Genomic DNA, 20199 nt, shown 5'->3' on the forward strand with positions numbered 1-20199 from the left:
CTGCAATACAAACTAAGAAAAAAATGTTACAGAATTTTTGTCATAAATGAAAAAATTGGAGGGGGAGGGGGAGTTGCAGGTGTATGGGGGAGGGAGTGGGAGATACTCCATGCACCCCTTACAAGGGGGGTTAGGAGGGATGGGGAATCGAACGAATATTATCCAAAAAAAAGAGACGAAAAGAAGGAATAGCATAAAAATGAAACCACTTTTTAGAGCACAGTGCAACGCAAGAAAAAATATAGAAAAAACATTTCGCAAGAAAAAAATATAGAAAAAACACTTTGCAAGAAAAAAATATAGAAAAAACACTTTGCAAGAAAAAATATAGAAAAAACACTTCGCAAGAAAAAAATATAGAAAAAAACACACTTAAGACATTATTACAACGGGGAAATAAATTTGATTGAAAAACGACCTTTTTTTTTTTTTAACAAAACTTCAAACTCCAACATAAACAGGGGTTAAAACTTGGGGATTATAAATTATCATCATTCAATTTTTTAAATACATTTTAAAAATACATTCTCAGAAAAAACACTTATAATAATTACTGATTCAATCGACCTTAAATTAGACGTATGTATAGATACGTTTAAAAGACGAAACGGCCCTCCTTACGTCACCTGTGGGTTATATATACCTGTTTAAAACGGCACCTCGCGAAAATGAAACTGGTTTCAGTAATGTCTGTTTCATTAATATTTACAAACACTTTCAGTATATCAATCCTGCGTAATTATATTATTAGTTTTTTTTATTTGTTTTGCTGGTAAGAATCGAACTTAAATATTGTAGACAAGAAATTAAAATATTTCAATTTACTCTGTTTGAAAATATTTGAAAATCAGAATCATAACATCTGGACCAAAATAAAACTGGGAAAAATGAATGATTTTTCGCCAAACGGGAAAAAGTTTCAAGTAACTCTTAAGAAATAATCAAAATAAACAATAATCTAAACCATAATACCAAACTACCATTTTCCAACACAAAAACGATGCATACATCAAACTAAAACATAATAAAAATTAAACATAAATATGAAAAAATAAGCATAAAAAATGGATGCATACGTCCACCAGAAAGTATACACAACGGAACGGGGTTAAATAAAAATCTATTTTTACAAAGAAATTACAGTTCATTAGTTACACATCAGTTGCTACATCATTGCCTGGTATGTTATGTTACAGATATTCAAGGTTACAGACACAACTTAAGTCTAGTTTATCAGTTACTGTGGGAATTTTCGTTCTTTTAAGTATACACCTGTGCGTCGACACATACACACAAATGTATCGTTTATGCATTAGTATTGGTTAGAGTACTCTATGTATACCTTATTTAAGCCACGATGCAAGGTTGCAGAGTGCAATCAAGGCCACAGTGTTTCTCTGTTTTACACCAAATGCACATACAACAGTTCCAACTCGTTGCATTTCTAAATCTCTTCAGGATAAGGAAAAGGATTCCTTCAATATATAATAGTAGGGGAAGTGGGTTACCTTCATTAAGTTGAAACTATTACAACTAAACCAAAAACTTGTCACTGTCAATTGAAAAAAAAAAAACGAGCTTGTGCAACAAGAGTGGATGGAAAAGGTGGTTCTAATTCCGGGATGCAACAGCCAATAGCGAAGTCCCCCATGCCACAACCAAACCCCGTTTTCTGTGAGTCGGTTTTTTTTTGCTTTTGGTTCTATAGTCATGAGCTGGAGTGTAAGTTTCAAGTCTTAGGAGGCGATGAGCTGAAGATTGTGCTTCGTAAAATACTTTCCGAAGCCTAAAAACCAATGTATTTTAATTATAAACATTTCTGTGAGTCATGAAAAGTTAATGACTTTTGTTTCAACATATAGAAATATGTACTAAATAATTTTTATTAACATATACATATATATACTAAATAATTTTTTTATTAGCGTATACATATATATATATACAGCCGAACCCCAAATTAGGGGAATGTACGAAAACAGCCCTTTTCGGTAAAGTATCACGAAACAACACCTTCAGCCCATCAGATGCGTACTGTGAGACGCAATCACAGTTTAGATGATGACGATGATAATACATAATGATTATGGCGATGATAATGATGATGATGATGATGATGTCGCTGATGAGACCCCCTCATCCGAAGACACTGACCTTGTACACGTTGACCGGCGAAACGACCTCCGAAGGGTCATGGCGGCTCGGGGGTAGCAGAGACGAGGGCGAAGCTAGGCTGAGAGTGAGGCCGGGAGGCTGAGGAGGAAGTGGTGGAGGAGGAGTAGTAGAAGTAGTAGTAGTAGTAGTAGTAGCAGCAGTAGGTTGCTTGTAGGAGGTGGTGGAGGAGGAGGTTGGTACGGCGGCACCATCGTCCCCGCCGCTGCCAACAACTGTGACATCGTTTCCACCACTGCCACCACCTCTAACGCCACGCCTCAGCAGCTGGTTGGATGTTTTATACTCTTCAACTCCAGGCAAGAGGAGTGGAAAATGGGGGAGGGAGAGTGGGGGGGATTGGGAGGGGGTATGTGAGTGATTTTTGACAGTGCAAAAGGGAGGTACGTGAAACCATAAATACTGGGGAACCTCTGGGGAACCACCGGGGGAACTGAGAGAAATTTGGGGACAGATGGGGATTGGGAGTTTGTCAAGGGGATATTTTGGGACCAGTTGGGTTTCTAAATGTGAAATTAACTGTTCTAACATAACAGAAATAATATGGGTGGGTTACAAAATACCATAAAGGGAAACACATCAACATATTGTAAAACCTGAACACAAAATGGCCCCATAACCCAACATAACCATCAAAAACCATACCATAGTAAAACCAAATCATCAAAAATATAAAACATCATATATAAACATCATGGAAAACAATAACAATAATAAAAATGATAGAAATACTAACAGCAGATGAAACACAATCATCAAATAAAAACAATAACGAGAGGATCAATTTTAAATTGGGACACGGATGAGTTATGCTCGTGATGGGGTCAAAGGTATACATCTAGAGGTCAAGGTCCCCTATATAAGGTCAGGAAGTGCTTGATGTGAATATCCCAGAGCGTGTGGTGAAGATGCTAAGAAGCTAGGTCAAGCAGTTTTTAACCTAATGTGCAGCTTCTAAAGAGAGAGATGATGGTGCTGAAATACTACTGATAGTACATACTATTCCTAACTGACAGTAAACCATGATATGAATAGTGAACTATTCTAAACCGGCCGTGAGAAGTAGTTTTAATGGTTTCTAAAGGGGTTTTCCGTGGAGGGTGACTAAATCTGTTAGAAAATTATGTACATGAAAATTCAAAAGAACTTTTATACACAGTTTTTGAAGGTTTCATTTTTTAATTTTTTTTTTTCTTCAGCTTGATTCAGACAGCTTATATTTTTTTAAAATGGAAATAAATTAGTAGACTGTTCTTTGCATAGATAATAGTTGGTGATATATATATATATATATATATATATATATATATATATATATATATATATATATATATATATATACACTGTATATATACTATAAAATATATATGTATATGTATGATTTTAAATCATGAAAAATTAATGATGTGATGATTATACGAACATAGTTACAGTCACGAAGGAAAATTGAAACACTGCAAAAAGATATAGAGAGACAAGGACCTATACATATACCCACCATATATATGGGCCCTTGTCTCTGTATATTTTTAGTTGCTGTGACCACATCTTGGTAATAAGACGAAAGTACTTAGTATCTCCAGTGTTTCAGTTTTACTTCGTGGCTGTAACTTTGTTCATATATGTATGTATATTTATATAATATAAATATATATCAAAAGCAATTACAGATTTAAATCAGCTGACCCGAACAGAATCATCATCAGCATAGAATTTCTTCAGCATCTCGTTTGAATTTGTCAAATAAACCACTGCCAATAGGTTCAATTGGGAAGCGTCTGAGATGGATTGAACAACAGCTATTCCTCCCTCGGGACAGAATTTCACTTCATAAAAAAATTTATGAAAAATATATTTCTTTTGATTCTGGCAAATATACTTTTTTGATTCTGACAAATATACTTTTAGTTCCAGGTTTCAAACTTATATCATGTGAATGTCACAGTAAAATATTCTCACGTTTAAATCTAAATATTCAGTTATATTTACATGCGTTGTTGCATATATATAAAGGATTTTTAATAAAAAAGTTGTATATAAAAGACAAAAACTGGTATCTAAGAATGTAATTGGAAAAATACTGTTGTAATCTTGAAATTAACCATTTTTTTTTAGGATTAACATGTTACTTCTATTTGATATTTCAATATTCTATTTATCTATCTAGCTATATATATATATATATATATATATATATATATATATATATATATATATATATATATATATATATAAATAAATATATATATATATATATATATATATATATATATATATATATATATATATATATATATATATATAAAAACTAGATAGATAAATAGACAGCCAGTCACCAAATGAATAGACAACTCAGAAGACGCACCTCAAGTCTTATATTCTGCTCCCTCGTGTAACCCCAAGGGCGCCCCACTAAATGGTCGAAAGTCAGGGACTTCGGAAGCATTATTCCTTTCTCCTCTCTTATCACATGAAGCCCTCTCTCCAAACGCTCGAGCACAGTGACAGAAGGAATCGCATAAAATCTCCCTCCACCTTTCGAGACATTCTGCACCTTGTGCTGTAGTTCATTGCGCACAGAATGAATGAGGTAGTAGTACTTTTACCACTAATACTAGTAGTAGTAGTAATAGACGGGAGTTACCTTTGAAACGGCTCCCCCCTTTTATTGTGCTCGCTCTGTTCCTTGCGTTTGTTTACGAATGCAGTTTAAGGTGCGCGAGATCCAGTCTCAAAAGATGAAGAAGATTTGATCCTATTTTGAATACAGCCTTCTCCTTCTTCTTCTTCTTTTCTAAAAGGTATTCGAGTCCAGGATTCACAAAATTCATGATATATATACATATTTCTCAAACCAGTTTCAATAAGTTTTAATGACGTACGTCAAAAAAATATCAATATGATTCACGATGCGTTTTGAATACAACCCCCTTCTTCTTCTTTTCTAAAAGGCATTTGACGTCGAGACTTCACAAAAGTCATGATATATATATTTCTAAAACCAATTCCTTTTATTAAAGTTTTACGAGACATCAAAAAACAAAAGGGCAAGAATTCACACAACACACTGGCAACTGCCTAAGCTTCACAGGGGTCTGCTTTGAGGAAAATATACAAAAATATTTATCTTTTTTTTGTTATAAAATTATAATCTGGTCTTCCACCACACGGGGGAATATATAAATCCAGGTATAACTGTATCTGGCAACTTTCACATTTCCTGTCAAAAGTGGACAGCCAGTTTTGAAAGACACAATTCCAAAATATAAATTTTTATATTTTATATTTTTTTTTTTTTTTAACTTCCATAAAATATATTTTTACATTTTATATTTTTGTTTTAAATTTATATACAGTTTTCAGGTACAAATCTACCTGCGGGATATGCAGTCGTAAGAATGAAAAATGATAGAGAGAGAGAGAGAGAGAGAGAGAGAGAGAGAGATGCCGTTTAAGTTTTAGTTATATTTACATCACACCTAAACATTCTGCTTATATGATTCTCAATAATAAAACCAATTTGAATAATATTGAATATCAATATAGTTAAATATACCTAAAACACTACTTACACTCATAAACAGGCTGAGAAATGGTTGCAGGGGTGAGAGGCCAGGGGAATTCTATTTCAGGCACCAAAATATGATTTTTTTTATAAAGATTTAACCTTTGCCTTCCATTATCAGGAACATAAAAAACAGTTTTTTAAAATGAAATACGTTTGTGTTCTTTCATTCAGTGACAACGCGAGACAAAAGCTGGGTGTTTGTTGTTATTATAGGGATTAACATTTATGCTTCCTCTACCCCTTTATCTGTACATAAATATGCAAGCTTGTGTTTATATGTATTTTGAATGTTTGTAATGTATGTCTAATTGTGTGGCTACAAAGGAACCTCATCATAATATGTATGTATGCATGTATCTATATATGTATATATATATATATATATATATATATATATATATATATATATATATATATATATATATATATATATATATATATATATATATACATCAATTTTCTTCTTATTAATCTAAAAATTTATGCTCATCTTAATCTGATAATAATAATAATAATTTCAACAAATACAGAAAACTAAAATGATTCAAAAACCTTTCCACAACTTCGTAGGCCTAAAAATAAAACACCCGTTTTGCTTCCCTTCAAATTGTTTTAACAACTCTAACTAACTCGAAGCTTTCCTGCGCGCCCGCAAAAGCACCTGTCCGTTTAAAAGTTGAAAGTTGATGATAGTCAGGATTGAACAATCAACTTTATATATATATATATATATATATATATATATATATATATATATATATATATATATATATATATATATATATATATATATAATATATATATATATATATGTATATATACAGTTTTTTTACAAGGACAGCATTCAACTGAATTGAATTACCATAGTCCTATCTAGGCCTACGTAGGCCTACATGGATTCCATCAAACGTCTGCTAACACTAATATTACTCAATTATCTTCACACAGGCCTCACAGTGACCCATTTGCCGCTTAGTCTATACGTCTATAGTCTGTTGCAAGACTCGAAACACTAGTTTTTGGAACGTGGTGTCCAGTGGCCCCATACATTGTATCGTAGGCCTATGTTCAAGCTGGTATGGTATTCATACGTTGGTCAGTGTGGTTATGCATCTGTATAACAACACACCAACGCCAAATTATTAACTGCAATGTACTGAGGCTTAGTAAATTTTATTCTCGAGCGTTTTACGACGAATTAAAGAACAGCAAACCAAGAATATTCTGTGGTTTACAAACGTAGGCCTATGTTCAACTTGGTACTGTATTCATAGATAGCCAGTGTCTATATGCATTTGTATAAACACGTACGGATGCCAGATTGATAACAACTTTGCAATGATGTTTATGTATCTTATTCTTGAGTGTTTTACGACGTATTAAAGAAAAATAAACCAAGAATATTCGGCGGTTTATAAAAAAAAACTCAGATAAAACAAAATAAAACGTAAATCAGCGCAGAAAGAATCCTTTACATATTTTTGGGGTATACGTTATCTGAAGGATAATAATCTTCCACCTCCTGATGGCAAGGTCTATAAATATGATCTACGAGTTCCCCCTCCCCCTCCCCCTACCTCTCCCCTCCATAAAAACATATAGGGGAGGGGGTCCTAACATCTTTCTAAATTTGGGACAATCAAGCCTCCGGTTATTCTGGCGATAAAATTCATCTTGTAGGACGTCTCAGGAATCCTTCCTTCCTCGTGCGTGGGTCTTGACGTTTGGGGGACGTGGCGAGGGGGGGGGCCGTCTCCCCTCGGGAGAGAGAGAGAGAGAGAGAGAGAGAGAGAGAGAGAGAGAGAGAGAGAGAGAGAGAGAGAGATTGCAGCCAATGCGGGGGAAATGGAGAGTCCTTCTTCTTCTCGTCTGCATTATGCGGGACATTGTCTTAAGGTATGGGCAGCCTTTAGCGGAGCCACCTTTGTTACGGCGTCTGGGGCGCCATATTTCGCTATGGGGAGGGGAGGGGAGGGGAGGGGAGGGGAGAGGGGAAGGGGAGGGGGAAGTGGAGTTCCATGCAAAATGGACCTGAGGAGAAAGCAGTGAGGAGGTGGATGCGGCGGGGAGGGAAGGGGGAAGGGGAGAGGAAGGGGAGGGGAAGGAGTTCCATGCAAAATGGACTTGGGGGAGGAGGAGGAGGAGGAGGAGGAGGAGGAGGAGGAGGAGGAGGAGGAGGAGGAGGAGGAGGAGGAGGAGGAGGAGGAGAATACCAAAAGGGTCACGAGGGGGCAAACCCCCCTCCCCTCCCCTTCCCCTAACCCCCAACAAAACACCAGAGCATGGCATCTCTTGGCTCATTCCTTCCATAACGGGGAAGGGGAAAAGGGGGGGGAGGGGGGAAGAGGAAGGGGGAGGGAAAGCCAAGGCAGTTGTGCCCCTCTTATCCTGACTCCCAAACACCAATATACCCCTCTCCCCCATCCAAAGTCTCCCTCAACCCCCTTCCCAAGACTCTACCCCTTCCCTCCCCAAAATAACTCTCCCTTCCCCTTCCCCATACAAGGCAGCAGCAGCGTGTCGCAGACAAAGTCCAGAACACTTATCTTGAAATGTGTATGTCACCTTACTTTAAGTTTAAGTAGCCCGGGAGACGAGTCGTGTCGTCTGCTTTGTGTTTGCATTTGAGTTCGTGCTTTGGGTTGAATGTTGCTAAGATTCTAAAATGAAATCTATTAATTTTTTAAAATTTATTTATCACTCTATCAGTTTTGTGGTCGGGTAAATCTTACGCCAAATTTGGCTGGCTATACACTGATTATTTATAGTTCAAATTATAATTACATATAATTCAAATTGTAATTATACATAATTCAAATTGTAATTATATACAATTCAACCATATTTTTTACTTCACTTCTTTTAGATTAAATTTATATTAGATTGACTTTGTTTTGGAATATTAAAATAGTCCATTCATATCAAATTTAATTCTGTCTCCTTGTTCAAAATAATTTGGGTTGAATTTAAATTCTTGTGAATTCTGGTCAAAATTCACTTGAATTTTTATAAATTTATAATATATATATATATATATATATATATATATATATATATATATATAATCTTTATTCTTTATCGAATTCTACAATACCTTTCCCACCCGTCTCTCTCTCTCTCTCTCTCTCTCTCTCTCTCTCTTGCCTTACACAGAAGGCACCAAGAATTAAATAACCTTCTTAAAAGGGAGAGGGGGGACGAATATTTTGGCAAGGTCCACTAATCCTGAAACACTGGTAGGAGCCAAGGATGACCCAATCTAGGAAGAAAAAGGGTAAGGATATCTACGTCATCCTTCTCTCATCCTCCCTAACCCCTCCCCTAATCACCCCCACCCCTACCTGGTTCCTCCACCCCCTCCCCCCCCAAAATTTCCAATCTCGTCCAAAAGAATGTGGGGACTTTGTCTTTTATACAGAATTCCACTGGAATTTTTGTATGGATTGAATCATCAGGTTCAGTTTTTTTATTGTTTTTTATATGGGTTTGATTTTGATATAGGGTTTTTTTCTTTTAATATATACCAATAAAATATTCACATGTTTTTATATATTAATATAAATTTAAATTAAAAAATTCATATATGTTAATATATATTCATATACAAATACCTTTTAATATATATTCATGAAGGAACTTTAAACAAACTCTCCCTTTCCTGGTGTTTTGTGGCTTATTTTTCTTACTATAATATATATTCATATAAAGTTTATCTTCACGCGCATGCGCGCACGCACGCGTTTGAGCTTAAACACTCATCAAAAGCTTCTTATCACATCAAAGGCTTATGAAAGCTACCTGTGATCAGAAAATATTTATATTCCACCTCATACATTCATATATATCAGTCAAATTCATAAGAAAGTCTTATAAAAACGGAAGTAAAGTATCCGCCATTTCAGTGACGTCACGTAAAAAGCGTGCCTGCGCGCATGCGCACGCGGGTGGGCGACTGTGTACGAAAAACACCGAGTCTCCTGGAACCCACCTACCTACCCATCGTCACGCCATCTTGGACTACTGCCATATCCACCCTCCCAGCGGGCAAAATTAAAACTCAATTTCCCCTCGCTCCTTTTTCCTCCCCAAATCCCCCTCACCCATTTCTCCTCACCCGAAACTTCCTCATGCCCTTCCCCTTCTGTCTTCCCCAATCAATCCCCGCAGAACGTCTGAGCGAGGAGAGGGGAATACAAAAAAGGAGAGGAAATTCTTGAAAGCGTTTTCTGGTTCTGGTCAAATGGCATTTAGGTCGTTAAGTCTCCTTTTACGTATTCTGTCCTTATTGAGGCTTACGTCACTGTCTGCCTGGCGTTGCTTTCGTAATTCAGGAGGGATTGTATGAATTGTGAAAGCACAGGCCAGGAACTGACTAAATTGCTGGTGTAATATCAAGGGAATTTCCTTTTCGTTTCAAGATTTTACGAAGAGGCCATTTGAGGCACCGCTGTAGAAAATCCAAAATGGCAGAATAACTAGTGTCCAAGAGCTGCATCCTAAGAAATGGTCTCTCTATAATTTCCATTGGCAAGAAACACAATGACAGTTTGAATTTCTTTATCAACAAACCACTGAATGTACCACTGTGCAAAAAACCCACTAAATTCCAGAATATCTACTGTCCAAGAAACAGAGATCAAGAAAGGGTCTTTCTACAGTTTACAGTGGCAAGAAACCACAGCTGACCGTTTAGATTTCTATATCAATATGCCATTAGATGTACCACTGTAGAAAGGAGTCCACTAAATGCCATAGATCTGAACTCATCTTCTAAAATAACAAGAAAGGGCCTATCTACAATTTCCAGTGGCATGAAAACACAGCCACTGTTTGGAGTTCTTTACCAATTAACCACTAAATGTACCACTGTAGAAAAAAACCTACTAGATTCGACATAACTGAACTGATATTCTATAAGCAAGTCATGAAGACTATTAGCACTGTAGAAAACCCCACTAGATTCCATAGAACTGAAATGATATTCTATAAGCAAGCCCAAGGGTCATGAAGACTGTTGCTCTAAGAGAAAAACATTAAAAGGTGTGCCACTATACCACATTATTCATTAATAGTGAACTATGGCTGAAACAGAAGAATAAATAATAGATTTATCTCTAAAATTATTATTCTTATTATCCCTGTCATCAACCCGAGCCTATTTCAGAACAATAATTCATAAGATAATTTTATGACGTTTTCCTCTGATGGTGAAGAATAATGTCACACCATTTGTACGACAATTTACAGTCTCACCTGTGATGACGTCACGGATGTGACATTAAAGTTGACCCCTTTCTCTCTCTCTCTCTCTCTCTCTGTAAATACTTGCACAGTGCTCTTTATTACTTATTAATATAATGCAAGGAATAGTTTCACAGTGTACCACCACAATTCCCCCTCTCTCTCTCTCTCTCTCTCTCTCTCTCTCTCTCTCTCTCTCTCTCTTCATAGCTAGACATTTTCATTGTGTATATTACCGTCACACAGCGCAATTTCCTTTTGCATATACCATCACCTACATTTCTCTCTCTCTCTCTCTCTCTCTCTCTCTCTCAACGAAACGCAATCTTACTCAATAACATCTTGCAAATAACGGAATGGGAATGACACCAAAGGAATATGAGAGAGAGAGAGAGAGAGAGAGAGAGAGAGAGAGAGAGAGAGAGAGAGAGAGAGAAGAAATACTTTATACAAAGTATTCTTTACTTATTCTTTATTCATTTTCTCTTATAACCACCTACCCCTCCTCCTCCCGTTCAATTTCTCCCCCTATTCTTTCTCAACACCTCCCCTACCCTCTCCCTACCCAATCCCCCATACCGCCCCCCCCAATCAATATCTCCCTTCCTTTTCAACAGCTTTACCTGACTTCCGCTTCCTCAGTGATTCAGGGAAACGCAATTTTTTAATATACTTTTTCCACATTTTCCTTATATAACATGCTATTTTTTTCTGCACCCTCCCATTTCCTTTATAAACCTTTTCATGCTATTAATATATGTTCCCATTTTCTGTGTATCTTCCCATTTTCTTGTAACCACTTCCCATTTTCTTTAAATAGCTTCCCATTTTCTTTATACCTTCCCACTGGCTTTATATCTTCCATTTTCTTTATGTACCTTCCCATTTTCTGTGTGTACCTTCCCATTTTCTTTGTATATCTTCCCATTATCTTCTTGTACCTTCCCATTTTCTTTGTCTGCTTTCCCACTTTCTTTGTATACCTTCCCATTTTCTTTATGTACCTTCCCATTTTCTTTGTGTACCTTCCCATTTTCTTTATACACCTTCCCATTTTCTTCCCTCTACTGGATATACTAGCACCATTTTCACTGTGATTCCTGTTATTCCACCTTTCATTCATTCGTTCTTTTATTCTTGTCTTTTCCTGCTCTCTTTTATTTGTTTCTTCCCTAATGGCTGTCTCGTATTGTCTTAACCTCATTACTCATTCTGTTTCATCTGTTCTTCAATTATTCACTCTTTCCTCTGTTTAGTTATTTCTAAAGAATCGTTCCATTTATTCCTGTCTCAGCTTTCCTTCAACAATTCAAGGGCCATTTTTTTATTTATTTTTTTTCTTTTTTGCCCTTCATTCCTGTCTCAACTTTTCTTCAACAATTCAAGGTCCATTTTTTTTTTTGTGTTGATTTAACTCAGTGACTTCAAATTCCTTCATTTCCTACAAAGGTTAAAAGGATTCCTATTATTTTTTTCCTTTAAACCAAACAAATAGTGTCTCCAATTCTACAGTTTTTTTTTTTTCAAGGACTCCTGACATTATTGTCCCCTGGTCGAGGGAGTCCTAAGGAGTCTTGACGTTTTCCTCCAACTTTTGGAGGAGGAGGAGGAGGAGGAGGAGGAGGGGAGGAGGAGGAGGAGATATCATTGCTATTCCAAGCACTGCACCAATACTCTCTCCTCCCTCCTCGAGTAGGGCCACTTTCGTCCCCTCTCGCCCCACTGCCCAAATTCCACTGGTCCTGTCCAGCGATGCTGAGATGTTCCCTCAAGGTCTAACCCACCCTCCCCTTCCCCCTTCCCCCTCCCCTAACCCAAGAACACCCCTGACAAAAGTAAAAGACCCCGCTGCTGTTATCAGAAGAACTGCTGTAAACGTTTAAGATAATTTTTGTAATTCTTTTACAAGACTTCATGTCTCGATTATTTTTTTGGTTGTTTGGGTCTCGTTGATGCCCACTGCTACTCACACGTGACACACAATGCCTGTTACATCGTTTTAGAATAATCATTTAGAATACTGAAACTAATTTCTTCTCAAATTACCTCAATTTTCACAACTTTCAAAATGTTCGTCCACTTTCCATATTCACTGAACCAGGCTGCTTTTTTCGTTACTTCGCTTTGTGACAGTTATTTTTCATTATTCAACGCTGTTGGGAGCTTGTAAAAAAGGGCCTGGGAGAGAGAGAGAGAGAGAGAGAGAGAGAGAGAGAGAGAGAGAGAGAGAGAGAGAGAGAGGACGTATACCCAGAACATCCCTAATTGTCTAAATGCATATTTCCATTTATCATATTAGGACTACATTTGCTGCTGAAATATGATGCAAAACGAACCTAAAAGCCCATCCATTTGAGCGCATGCGCGCGCGCTTGAGAGAGAGAGAGAGAGAGAGAGAGAGAGAGAGAGAGAGAGAGAGAGAGAGAGAGAGAGAGAGAGAGAGAGAGAGAGAGAATCTTACTATATGTTCTCTCAAGGCTAACTCGGTTGGTCATCTCGAATACTTTGACTTTTTGTTCTGTGTGTGTGAATGTGTGTCAGAGAGAGAGAGAGAGAGAGAGAGAGAGAGAGAGAGAGAGAGAGAGAGAAACAAGGATATCACTAAGGGTATCCGGCTGACACAGACCGAAGTAAACCCAATACCGGAATATTTTTCGCCGGAAACAGACCGCCCGAGGGGGTGAGGGGAAAACGCCTGAATTATTTTTCCGTAATAAGTTAAGAGAAAAACAAGCCTTAACTCTTCGGGTAAATTGTTTTATGGTCGAGTAAGTGGATGAAGAAACAACGAATGGAGAACAACGTTTGTTCTTCAATATGAAAGAACTTCAGGTTAGGTATATTTCATGTTATGTGCGACATACAAGTTGATAAGCAGATTATTGGACAATCTGATGAAACGATTTGCAAAGGTTGATTTATATTGCAGAAATAAAATAAAAAACAGACAAGATGCCTTTCTTTCTCTCTCTCTCTCTCTCTCTCTCTCTCTCTCTCTCTCTCTCTCTCTCCATTTCGAAAGCAAGGCCAAAACATAATGATTCACATTGATTAATCTCTTGAAATTATCTAAAGCAAGGTAAACACACAAACTCCTTTCCAGTGCTACCTTCCAGTGCCACTTTCCAGTGCCACTTTCTAGTGTCAACTTTCCAGTGCCACTTTCTAGTGGCAACTTTCCAGTGTCACATTCAAGTGCCACTCTTTAGTGTCAACTTTCCAGTGCCACCTTCCAGTGTCACTTTCCAGGGTCACCTTCCAGTGGCCACTTTTTAGTGCCACTTTCCAGTGGCCACATTCTAATGTCACTTTCCAGTACTTCCAGTGCCACCTTCCAGTGTCACTTTTCAGGGTCACCTTCCAGTGGCCACTTTTTAGTGCCACTTTCCAGTGGCCACATTCTAATGTCACTTTCCAGTACCACCTCCCAGTGCTATCTTCCACTGTCACTTTCCAGTGCCACCTTCCAGGATGGGGATGAATGATCAAACACACACATAGAGACATACAGTACACTCCCAGCCCCTCCTCCTTCCAGTGCCAAAATTCCAGGAAGATGAATAATCGCTCTCACACTCAAACACACACACAAAGGCCTCGCCAAGGAGGGCAGGAAGGTGCCTGACTTTCCAGCAGTGCCGCTGCTGCCCACAATCAAAGGCAGCTGTATTAGACAAATGGCACTCGACAAATGGCACTCTCGTTCACTCACTCCAGCAGCAAAGAGAAGCTGGAGGATAAATGTAGTGAAGACAATGCCTCCTGGAGAAGACGCCCCTTTCTCTCTCTCTCTCTCTCTCTCTCTCTCTCTCTCTCTCTCTCTCTCTCTCTCTCTCTCTCTCTCTTCCTTGATGCAAGGGAGAGCCTACTATGGGATGGGGACTGATTGATTGATTGGTCTGGAATCACTGGCATGAGGCCATGCCAAGAGGATTCCTGAAGGTGCTGGTGGATCAAATGAGAGAGAGAGAGAGAGAGAGAGAGAGAGAGAGAGAGAGAGAGAGAGAGAGAGAGATTAGGACACGGGTGCTGGTTGGAGAGAAAAGAGAACAAATTCACATAGAGGGGAGAAATAGTGAATGAATCTCTCTCTCTCTCTCTCTCTCTCTCTCGTCAGGCCAGGCTATTAAAACCTTACGTGATAAAAGACAAGGAAGATTCGATCTCTGTATCACAGAGAATTCGAGAAACTGTTGAAGCCTTTTATTCATCTCTCTCTCTCTCTCTCTCTCTCTCTCTCTCTCTCTCTCTCTCTTGCAACGAGTGCCACTTGTATGCCTTTCTACTACTTCTATTGTGTCACTGGCACTCACTGCTGGCACTGCACGGGGGGGGGTGACCTCCCCTATCCCTAAGATGAGCTCGCTTCTTTGAATCTCAGAGAGAGAGAGAGAGAGAGAGAGTATTTTTCTTGGAGCTTTCAAGCCCAATCTTTCGACCTAATATACTCGATAACAAATTCCAATCTTACATTCATTCTCATGACGTTCATTTTTTTCTTTTGGTGGGCCGGGGTTGATATGGTAACTACCGTCTTTCCCTCCACTGAGGAATTTGGTTCTCAGTTAATTAAGTGCATAAGATGGGTTCATAGCCGTCTTTATTATAAAATTCAATGGAAAAGAGTAAATTATACAACTTAACCAATAGTAATACACCTAACCTAAGTAATTTATTTATGAATACAACAATCACAAAAAACAAAAAAAATTTCTGAAATACAATACCCTTGGTGTTGGCAAACTCCGTCGATATTTGACCTCTCTGTGTGACCTTGACCTAATTCTGTGACCTTGGCTTGGTAGGCAATTCGTACTTATCTATTTATTTACTTTCAGAGCCAAAAGTCAAAAGAAGTACCGAATAATAATAATAATAATAATAATAATAATAATAATAATAATAATAATAATAATAATAATGATAATGTTTTTATTGATTGATTTATTTATTTATAGAGCCAAAGGTAAAAAAGTACAGAATAATAATAATAATAATAATAATAATAATAATAATAATAATAATGATAATAATGTTTTTATTGATTGATTTATTTATTTATTTATAGAGCCAAGGGTAAAAAAGTACAGAATAATAATAATAATAATAATAATAATAATAATAATAATAATAATAATAATAATCATAATAATAATAATAATAATAATAATACTGTAGACACCACGAGGCCAATAAAAAGTGCATTAAGACAAACACACCTTTTAACCTATTGCCTAATTACCGAAGCTGTTCGCCGCCCACACTGCGCCAGAATGCGGCTCCCTGTCCCCACCCTTCCCCCAAACCCCAAAACACCCCCTCCCCTAACCCCCCACACACACACACATACATGCATACGTACCACCCCCTCAGGCCAGTAGGTGTTAAACACTCGCATTCGTTAAACTGATTAAATTCATCTTTCCTTTCCAGGAATTATATATATATATATATATATATATATATATATATATATATATATATATATATATATATATATATATATATTATTTTTACACCATCATTATCATCACTATCGAGAGAGAATGGCTGCCAAACTGGATATGTCACCAACAATATCATCACTTTCACCAAAACATCTCATTTCTCATCACCATCGCCAAGGTGTCATTGCAAACACTATCAGCATCATCATCATTAACTAAATCATCATTTTTACATCATTCTCTCTCTCTCTCTCTCTCTTTTATTTAAGGTTAAATTTAGCCATAACCGTGCGTCTGGCAACACTACGGGAGAGGCCACCACCGGGCGTCTGGCAACGATATAGGAGAGGCCACCACCAGGCCGTGGCTGAAAGCTTCATGGGCCGCGGCTCATACAGAAAGCTCGATTGCGCCGAAGAAACTTCGGGGCATTTTTTACTTGTTCTTTCAAGGTTTAAGGTTCAATTTATTTCTGTTTTGAATTATTAAAAAAATAGTAACTCCATTACTTTGCTATATTGAGCAATTACTTCCACAAAAACATTCTCTCTTGTTAAACTCAACTATTCGAACAAGGACAACCTATTGTCATTTTCCCCTTTTCAGAAGGCTTAAATAGCAACTCCTTTTCTCTGCAAAATTAACCAATCAACACCAAAAACCCATCTTGTTAAACTCCACTCGCTCAATGCAAGCCAGAAACCTCCCCTAGCGGCGATGGCTGGAACTAACTGAACATAAACACACACACACATCCAATTATAAAGTCCGTAACGATTGCTTTCGGCAAAAGGTTATTGATGCACCTGATAAAGGATGAGAGAGAGAGAGAGAGAGAGAGAGAGAGAGAGAGAGAGAGAGAGATATTCTAAGCCAGCTAAGCGGATAGACAGCAGATTTTATCAATTACACCTGAGCTGCGTCGACGCCTTAGGGGAGCAGGTTGGCTTTCAAGGGCGATAGTAGAAAATATTTCAGACGTTTGTGATTGGTTGGGTTCTTGCTTCTGCTAATATGTATGTATGTATATGTGTATGTATGTTATGTATAAATAAAAGCAAATGGTACCGAGGAAAAGTGAAATAATGGAGTGGTTGCAAGGCCTTTCGACACACGGTCCTTTACTAGCAGACTGATAAAAATATAAAAATGAGGTTACGAGAAAGCTTTTATAATTGACAGATGACAGACAAGTATGTATATTTGTGTGTATGAATGTATTTATAAATAAAAGCAAATGGTACCGAGGAAAAGTGAAATAATGGAGTGGCTGCAAGGCCTTTCGACACAATGGTTCTTTCCTAGCAGACTGATAAAAATATAGAGATGACAAGAAAGCTTTTATAACTGACAGATGACAGACAAGTATGTATATTTGTGTGTATGTATGTATTTATAAATAAAAGCAAATGGTACCGAGGAAAAGTGAAATAATGGAGTGGTTGCAAGGCCTTTTAACACAATGGTCCTTTCCTAGGAGACTGATAAAAATATAAAAATGAGGTTACGAGAAAGCTTTTATAATAGACAGATGATATTCAGATATCCCTGAGGGTGGAGATTACAAAGGAACAGATCTGTCAATTGTACGATCTTTCTTGTAACCTCATTTTTATATTTTTATCAGTCTGCTACGAAAGGACCATTGTGTCGAAAGGCCTTGCAACCACTCCGTTGTTTCTTTTTTCCTTCACCGATTTTGTCTTTATTTATATATTCATGAAGTTCCATATTTTCGTGATTCAGGTGTACACACACACACACACACACACACACACACACACACACATATATATATATATATATATATATATATATATATATATATATATATATATATATATATATATATATATATATATATATTTGTAAAATTCCCCTGAAGACCGTTTGGTTAAACCAGTTAAATCCACACTAGAGGAGATACTGATAAGAAAATAAGGAGGTTAATCGAGAGAGAGAGAGAGAGAGAGAGAGAGAGAGAGAGAGAGAGAGAGAGAGAATAAAAATCTCAAGATACGGGAGGCAGACAGGTTGAGCAATTCATCTTCGAGATGAATCTGAATCAGCAGTAGAGATATATTCTCTCTCTCTCTCTCTCTCTCTCTCTCTCTCTCTCTCTCTCTCTAAAAAACTGTACACCATTAAACACATCTCAGATATTCAAAGATATTATTGTAGGTGGGATTACTCACAGATAATTAAGATAAAATATTTACATAGGCGAGACTGGCTGGCGTTAATGACCTATGAAACAGATAAAGACAGAGGTAATTAAGGAGGGTTAATTATCATAATTATCATGGATTATCGTGGCTTTCTTAACGAGTTATTGTAACCAAGCCAAGGCCTGGCTGTGGGGAATCTATGGGCAATTTTTTGATAAGTATATAAATATTGCTGGACAATAGGATGCATTTATATAAATATTCACTGACATCAGAATACATGTATATATATACATATATATATGTATAAATATTCCTGGACAATAGGATACATATATGTAAATATTCCTTGGCATTAGAATACATATATGTATTTATATATAAATATTCTTTGACAATAAGATACATATAGATAAATATTCCTTGATACTAGGATACATATATATATATATATATATATATATATATATATATATATATTCCTTGATGTTAGGATACATATAGATAAATATTCCTTGATATTAAGATATATTTATATATATATTCCTTGACAACAGGATACACATTCCACCAATCCTATCCTCGCACGAAATCCTTCGCTACCCTCTCCTTCTCCTTCTCCTTCTAGGATATCCTAATCCATTTCCCTGCAATCCTTCAAAGGGCCTCCGACGCTACCTCACCCGTCATCCGGGAGGAGACAGGATCCTTTAGAAACCAGAAGGACTTCTATTTTATAGTATCCTATTTCATCCTATTTCGTTTCCTCGTCAGGAATTTAAACCGCAGGATTTTTTTTTATTTAACCTTATTATTTTATATCTAGGTATGGGTAATATAGGTTGCCAGCCCCGTCGGCCTTCGTATGAGATATTGAACCTAATTTACTGGTTATTACTTAAACCATATGATTTTTTTTTTATTTAACTTAATATTTTATCTCTAATTTTCATTCATATCTGGCTAGGTAAGCGTTGTAGGTTGCCAGCGCCGTCGGCCTTCATATGAGAGATATACCCTAAGGTATCTGCTAATACAACTTATTTTCCTGATAATGATTGGGTGGGTCTGCCCCACCTCTTTCTTCTCCTACCCATTTTACTCAGCTGTCGATTAAGTGCTTGAGTGCAAAGACACTTGAGTGTCAAGTGCCTAAGTGCTCAAGTCATAAGTGATAGGTAAAAACAATAGCGAGAGGTTGCGTCATAACATGGGATAGATTAGAGCCAGTTGACCGCCTGAGAAAGCTAAACAGGACACCACGAAAGTATATATATATATATATATATATATATATATATATATATATATATATATATATATATATATATATATATATATATATATATATATATATATATATATATATATATATATTTCAGTTTGATAAATAACTTTAATCACGATTCAATTCCATAGACACTTTCACCAGAACCCGCAATTTTCCGCCACATGCACGAACGAAACACATTGAAAAGCATTACTGAATTATACATTAAAAACGTCAGTTTTCAAACCTGCCGAATAAAAACACTACATTTTTTCTATCATTTTTCATGTTCACTATATTTTTGACTTCAGGGATTTTCAGTTTGAATCATTT

The 20199-nt window shown here is 36.9% G+C and overlaps 1 protein-coding gene across 1 annotated transcript in view; it reads right to left on the reverse strand.

The window, feature by feature from the left end:
- LOC136852679 (multiple PDZ domain protein-like) overlaps positions 1-20199 on the reverse strand; it is a 1083224-nt gene that overhangs the window by 254499 nt on the left and 808526 nt on the right. Inside the window, 1 exon segment of the mRNA XM_067127591.1 lies at positions 2155-2439. Coding sequence (XP_066983692.1) covers positions 2155-2439 — 285 coding nt within the window.

The sequence above is a fragment of the Macrobrachium rosenbergii genome, chromosome 26, assembly GCF_040412425.1.
Source record: "Macrobrachium rosenbergii isolate ZJJX-2024 chromosome 26, ASM4041242v1, whole genome shotgun sequence".
Classification (NCBI taxonomy): Eukaryota; Metazoa; Arthropoda; class Malacostraca; order Decapoda; family Palaemonidae; genus Macrobrachium; species Macrobrachium rosenbergii.